At 32.6% G+C, this 7,881-nt stretch overlaps 1 protein-coding gene across 1 annotated transcript; it reads right to left on the reverse strand.

The window, feature by feature from the left end:
• Positions 1-4,072: 4,072 nt before the first annotated feature.
• LOC146539789 (uncharacterized) lies at positions 4,073-5,144 on the reverse strand. The gene has a single exon (XM_085207785.1). The coding sequence runs from the start codon at positions 5,102-5,104 to the stop codon at positions 4,442-4,444; it is 663 nt and encodes a 220-aa protein (XP_085063911.1). The 5' UTR covers positions 5,105-5,144; the 3' UTR covers positions 4,073-4,441.
• Between the last annotated feature and the right edge of the window lie 2,737 nt (positions 5,145-7,881).

A 7,881-nucleotide genomic window follows, 5' to 3' on the forward strand; every position in this document is an offset into this window, starting at 1 on the left:
AATTTAAGCGGCGGAACTCAACACCGCGTTTTATCTCGATAACAGAATAGAAAATTATTAAAGCTACTATATATTATTTTTAGTGTATATTTATATATTTTGTATTATTGTATTAGTAAATAAGTAAAAGGAGGGTTTTATGAAGACCATTCGTCCCTACATAATGCTTAGTGAGGCCTCTCTTTATGTTTGCAACGTGTGTTCCTTCACGTCCAGTATACAAGTAATTGCACGGATAAGTAAGTGAGAACATAATCGTAAAGATTTGTAGCAATTTCTAAAAGGAGATGGAGTTTTCCCAATTTGGGATGTTGTGGAACAGCGTCGGACTGCACAGTGTAAACGTGATAGTTGTGTGTTCGTTCCCGAAGTGTTTGATGAGAATGGAGTGTTTTAACATTAGGTTCCCAGGTTCTCTCTGTTTAACCCGTTATAAGCGAGATACAGCGTGAAGTTAAAAAAAATTAAAGATATGTTCGTTCCGTCATCCAACACGCTCAGTAAGTAGTCCTAACACTAAATTCACTATGCCTACTACACAAAAAGGAAATAAAATCTATACTTGTAACTATTTTCTTAGCTAAAAATAAAAGCAATTATTCATTTTCCTTTTTCCTTGTATAGAGGTAGCGTAATAAATTATAAGAATAACCGCTGCCCCTTATACGCTCTTTGGACGATTTGCTAAAAATACGAAACAATATTTGACCTTTCATATTTCAACCATTTTTATTAAATACGCGGTAAGTTTTAATTAAAGTGTATTATAGAATTTTTCACATTTTTCATCACATTTTATCAAATTTAAACTGTTTCTCTCGATTAATTTTGAAATTTGTTCCATGACAAGTTAAAAGTAGAGGCAGCGGCACATCGTGTGACTGTTAACATTAGGGATTGTTGTGAGTTCGATTTCTGTTCGGGTAAATTATTATCTTATTTTTATTTCCTCGCTTTTATAAAGACATAAAGCAAGACCGCTTCTGAACTTATTAGTTCTAGGCCGTGTCTGGGCAAGGAAGTGTCTTAACAATAGGTTACCTCTGCCTTCGCCGCGTGTGTAAAACTGTGAGAAAAAAAAAGTTTCTTCCATAGAAACAGCCATAACATTTAGATCTCTAAAAGCCAATAGTAAGTATGCATAATAGTACGAACAAATCTGTTAAAAAAGGGCCAATTAACACCGGAAGTAGGTAGGCGGTAACTTTAAAGTCGTAATTAGCACCTGTTAGCTAACAAGGTACAACTTTAGTATTTTCTCAACCTGAAACACAAAGGTTCCTGTGTTAGACACTTAGCTAATAAAGCTTAACGTACATATGCTTGAGCTTTGAAGCAAAAGCTCGCATAGCAATGTTGCTGAAAAATAATTGTTGTTTTGAAGTTTCATAAGAAGCCTTCAATGTTCTCTGGGTTTCTCTAATTTTATATGCAACTAAGCATACGTTACTTTACGTTGGATATCTAGAAGCTTACGTTTTTTTATAGTATAGACAGATTTGGTAGGATATTGTTTTTTTTAATTAAAGGTATTTATTAACTAAAAACACAGCAAATAAAAATATAGATATTATACTGATATTATTTACATATTAAAATATTTAATTTTTTATTTATATATTATAAATCTATGTATCATTTAGAAAGTCTACCGTCAAACTATATCACTTTAAAAAGAATGGGGACGTGAATTTAAAGAACTTAATTGGTATTTTTTCAGAAAATTATGAAAAGCCTTTAGAAAATTAAAAGTGAAACTAAAACTGAGCGAACCGCTAGTCACGATCGGTCTTTCAGCGCATACAGAGTTATTCATTTCATACAACTGTAGGGGATTTTTAAATTTCAAAATGACCTTTGAATTCAACATTGCTACTGAAATTATATTTCTTTTTATTCCGATTCTACGTGTCTTGAGATTTAATTTTTATTTTATACGTATAAAATATATTCATTTTTTTCTTATATTAGTCAATTTTTTTTATATCTATGAAAGGACCGAGTGTTAGGACACTCTGTCTTCTCTTTCTACCGATTTTAAGTACGTTACGTGTTGAGCTAAACCCAATGCAGCGATTTCTCTGAAGAACAACCATCGCGTACTGTACAAGCAATAACAACGGCTTTATTTCTTGTAGCAGGTTAGGTTGTGGAAACCTAATGTTAAAATACTGTATTTTTCACTTTCCGTCCAATTTTTGAGACGTTGCCTGTTGAGCAGCGGAACTCAACTCACTTTGTTCGACAGAGAAGTGCAATAAATTTAAAAAATAATAATTTTCCCCAGTGGAAGGCGACTAAATACTCGCCGCATTTTGAGATTGTTTGCCGTTGCGCTACGACGGGTTTGACTATACAATGTATTTGTTTAATTTTACGCTGTATACTGCACATGGCAGGGTAGGTAAATGGATCCTGGGAACCTAATATTAAGACACTCCGTTTCCGTTAAGACTTTTCTCCGTCTCCGTTTTCCGTCGAATTCTGGAGGCATTGCGTATACTCGTATAGTTGCGAAAGACAACGCCTCTTACCAGAGCGAAGAATTGAAAATATTAAATATTCCCTTCCCCCAAGTGGGGAACGAATCCACAACCTGTCGTGTTCACAGTCGCACGCTTGTGCCCCTGCGCCACGACTGCTCTCGTATTAATATAATTTGTATTTAAATACTATAATCATATAAAAACATTAACAAGTAACTTTTACGTGTAGAGTTAATACACTCTGCGAATGTTGAGACAAAGTTCAGTAACAAATTGCAGTTCGTCGCGCTCGCTGCTGTAATTAATCAAAACTAAGAAAGTTTTAATGAGAGCAATGTGCTCCGCTTGTGGGCCTTGGGACTTTCGTATGGTCATTAGTGAAATTCTCTATTATTACATACAAAAATGTATTGTTCACTTTCATTTGATTTTCTGGAAGTTGGGTTTGAATCCGTGCCCCTTGGATGCTTAATCCCTCCTCTCCGCGATATAACACCGCTCTGGTAGTTATAGCGCGGCGTTAAGTTCTGCGAAATTTGAAAATTGTGCGGTGCAGAGACAGATTTAATACTAGGTTTCCACTGTCTAACTCTGTATGCGGAAAAAAAAGCTTGAAATTGTTTTTTAGTTTCTATAACTAAGTAACTTTTAAGAGAAAGTATAATAAGATTACTTCTTCACTGCATCCAGCAACCTTTAAATAAACGAAAGAGGCAATTGTTTTACAATTAAATATTCACGAAATCACATTTTGTATTATATACAAAGTTATTGGCAAATAACTCAAGATTTGACGTCACAATCGACGCCATAACAGTTTCTCAAAATCTGTCATTATAATTATGCCTATTATTGTTATAGCACACCTAGATAATATAATATTCATTTATTCTTCGCTAAATACGTGAGAAAACATTAAACAACATTACATACATATTACAAACAGGTTCACCATCGAACCAATAAATCAAGTGGTAATACAAGCTGTGAACCAATTTCTTTATTTTACGTGTATTTTCTAAAAACACGTATCGTACAGAGTCAGTTTGCGGCGAACTCTCTCAATGTCCGTTTGATCCCAGGTACGTCCCAGGTACGTCCAGGGCTCTTTGAGAGCCAGTACACCGTGAAATTGAGGCTGCCGATTGTCTAATATAGATACTTGTTTGGTTCTTTGGAATTAACTGCTTGGATATCTAGGTGTTTGCGTTTTTTTTATAGTTTACACAGATTTTATAGGAAATTGTTTCTTTAACTAAAATACAGAAATTATACTGATATAATTATGTATGAATTTGGGTTTTCTATGTACATTTATAAAATCTCATTTATAACATTTTTAATTGAATCTTCACGCTCCTATATTACTTTGTGTATCTTAAATAAAAAATATATATTCATTAACTAATATGGAGAATGGAAGCGTGTTAATTGGAACGAAGTATCTTAACACTAGGTTTTGATGATTTTTTCATATAAATTTAATAATATTATGTATAAAAAATGCATTTTTTAATAATAATAATACATTTTAATTTTTAAAAGTTTATTTTATAATATAGTTATATTAATTAATAACAATCATAATACTGTTAGTTTTCTTTTTTTTCTATACTTATTCATAGATAATGTAATTTTGTTCTTCACTTTTTTTTTTAATGGAAAAAGGACAAGGCAAACGAGAGTTCGGGTCACCTGAAGGTGATCACCGCCGTCCACGACCCCATGCAACACCAGAGGAGCTACAGGTGCGTTGCCGGCCTTTGAGGTGGAGATAGACGCGACTTATTCGAATAAATCACATTATGTACATACATGTTGATTATTATCTACTAAGCTTGATTTACAGCTCTAATTACTATAATCTCACCGAGTTTTATTATTCATATATCTTACTGTCACTTTAAAAAAATACAAAAGAAAATTAAAAACATTTGAAACCGTCGTTGTACACCTCAAAGTGTCGGCCTGCAGTATCCGAGCCAGTCGCGTCTATAACCTGTTGGGCACTGAGACGGTATGGACAAAATAAACTTGGACGATCTCGCGTCAACACAATTCCCATTTTGATCCTTTTCGAAACCACTGGCGCAATCGTTTTCGTTTATTTCTATTTCTCCACTTTCAGTACAGTTTTCTTCTGTGCAAAGCTTACCGTGATATTTAGGTTCTATTATTTCAACATCATTATTTGGATCGTTTTCTGTTACATTCCTTTTGAATTTATTTACAGTTTCATTATCATTTTCAGTATGAATCTTTACTTTAGTTTCAATGTAACTGAACATAGGATCGTAAATGTATGTTTTGAATAATTTCAAAACACAACTGACGCTCCTAACCCAAATACTCGTTTCAGGTGCTTCTATGCTTGTCAAGTTTTCGGTCTCATTATTCGTTCTATGAAATGAAAATAATCGTTTGACAACAACTTCAGCCAAAATTTCACTCCAGTCCTGCGTTTGAGTTGCATTTATTGGATTTGCATCTTGGAAATTTTGTATTTCTGGAATTTTCACCGTCTGTTCTTCAGAATCCTTGCCAAATTTTGGCGCAGTAATATAATAGCTATTTGTTTCACTAATTATAAGAAAAATACACAAAATAACAAAATACATCGTACGAATCTCTTTGACGGCACGTAATGCAACTATAAGATTAAACAACAGTAGATAGAAGATAAGGGTAATTGTACAGACGCGTTGAAAATATCTGGTATAGTATCTGAGTTTGGCTGAACAAATAACGGCAGCTGGCAGTCTGTAATTTTGCTTATGAGAAATTATTGTTTCTGTATGAAATTAAATATTAATATACTACATTTGTCAAACAAAATTCGTTATATTACCTATTTTTTTTATTTAAGAATCAATTTGAAAAAAATTAATAATAAAACAAACAGACAAAAATTAAAAAAAAAATTGTTTTAAGGCTTTTTTTTATATGCTAAGATTTTTTTATAAATGCCCTTAATATTACTTTTCTTTAACTTTTCTCGTTTATCTTCTATGTACAGGCACCGATGAGTTACAATAATATTATATATTCTAGTAATGTAGAATATGAAAAAGTGGTAAAACTAGCAAACTAATACTGACAAATCAATCAATTTTTCTCGACGATTGCAGGTTCAATTTCCGCTCAAGGGAATGAATTATTTTCATATCCTCATTCTGAATACAAGACAATGAGTTCCGCCACTGTAGAGAATGCCTTCATATTAGGATCCCGCCGCCTATACAGCTAATATCCTGAATACAGTGTAAATATTTAAAATTCATGTATTCACTGAAGAAAATTAAATCAATTTTCACATACCTACGCAGTACAAAACATATAAACTAGTGCCCGACGAGGCAATTTATAAGGCACATTAGATAAAAACTTAGATAAAAAGTATGGAACGCGTCCAACTAACTTGTAGGTGCAATATAGCCGTCCGTTCTAATGTATTTCCATGTGTAATATACGTGATGTAGATGTAGCCATACAAAAACACTGCCAAGTTCTTACTGCTTGTTCAATTTGGATTTTATTTTTCATTAAAATTGTTCTGTTTTGGACTTCATTATGATGTCCTCTCCGCGAAGATATTAGGATAACTGCGATAAAAGATACAGTTAGTTGGGCAATATTTTTTAAAAATTCCAAAAATTTTAGAGAACGAAGTGAATGAACAAAGTGAGTGAACGTACAAAAAGATATAAAAAATATACTATTCTTTAACAACGTAATAACAGTTGAAATTTATATGAAGAGGCGGAAATTATTTTTCTTGGCAGTGTTTCTTAACATAGCTATTAGATTCTTTTCATACAATACAAAATACAGTTTTGCTTGAACATAACTTATAGTTTTAATTTGGTTTTAAAAAGACAATTATGGGAACTGAGATATGAGGAAGCGCCTTAATATAACCTTTTCAAGTCTTAAATGAATTTTATTTCAAGTGTTTTTTTTTTGGGAATAATTTTAATTTTAAGCGAATTTTTTTTTATTATTTTATTTTTTTTTTGAATTTTTAATGCCAATTTAAAGTTGTCTCAATTACCCTCATTTTTGCGCTCTAATAGCATGACAAAGTGATGCGTTGAGTTCAAAATTATGCAAAGTAAATCGATTTCGTGACGATGCAGTGACAAATCACTCCATCCACCTTTATATAAAAAAATTAAAACTTCTTGTATCACTATAGCCATCGCCTGTACCCTTTATCAAATATATCGGAAAGATTATCAAAGTGTAAATATTGTCCGTGTGACGCCCATTAACGTATTATGGTGAAAATAACTTTATCATTTACTTGAGTGTCTCAAAATGTACCAAGGACGATTTGGAAATTCTTATCGATTCCACTTTTGTTTTCTAGCGAATAACGATTGAAGATATGATCGGAATAGATAAATGATGGTTGTGGGTTCGATACAGATTCGGGGAAATGTTTTTTTTGTAGCTTCGTTTCCTTTAATAACGCGGAGTTAGGTTCTTAAAATGTAAGTTCACAAAATATTTACGAATTATATATTATATGGGTACACCATGTGCCTCGACTGATTTCAGTGACTTGAGTGACAGACAGTGACAGAGCAACAGGTTGTAGGTTCGATTTTCATTCGTGGAAATGAAATATTTATTATTTTTTATTTTCTCGCTCTGGTCAGCATATAATGCTTCGAAAATTCGGTGGAAAGTGCAAAACGGAGTGTTGTAACCCTAGGTTCTCTCTGTGTGTGGGATACAGAGTGAAGATAAAAAAATATATTTATTCAGAATACTAAGTAATCAATGAACTTTAAAGAATTCTTCGTCTTGATTTTGCGTTTAAAATACACATTTTACAAACATTCAACATAATATTTACTCGTTTGTCTCAGAGATAAACAAAGTAAACTAACGTTACTTTTATTTGACACAAAAATTATAATTTTTCTGATTATGTTGGGCCGAACTATTCTTTACATAATGTTTTCATTAAGGCGGAAAATTTTCGCCTTAATCGCAGTGGTGAAACTCAACGCAGCAATTTGCCTTGTTAACAGAGCAAAGGAATGAAAATGTAAAATAATTCATATTCTCGAGTTGGAATCGAACCCGCAACCGTCGCGTTTACTGTCACGTGGTTACATGTGGTCAAAGGTAGTTACCTTAAGAAGAGTTCTTCTTCGGACACTTCGGATACTTAGAATATGTCATACACAACTTTAATTTATTTCTAATTAAAGGAGCAAGGCAGAAAAATTCTTAATTTTCTATTCTTCTGCCTCGCTTCTTGTGTAGAATATTCATAAAAAGACTTCAATCTGACTACAACGTGCAGCGGAGCAAAATGATAATAAAAAAAATAATATATTTTTTTTCGATTGAGTCCGTTATTAAAATATCGACAACAACAAGT

This window comes from Heliconius melpomene, chromosome 3, assembly GCF_056956725.1.
Source record: "Heliconius melpomene rosina isolate 202511_hmr_F chromosome 3, ASM5695672v1, whole genome shotgun sequence".
NCBI lineage: Eukaryota > Metazoa > Arthropoda > Insecta > Lepidoptera > Nymphalidae > Heliconius > Heliconius melpomene.

Coding starts and splice junctions, on each gene's coding strand:
- LOC146539789 (XM_085207785.1), bottom strand. CDS start 5,104: ATGTATTTTGTTATTTTGTGTATTTTTCTTATAATTAGTGAAACAAAT.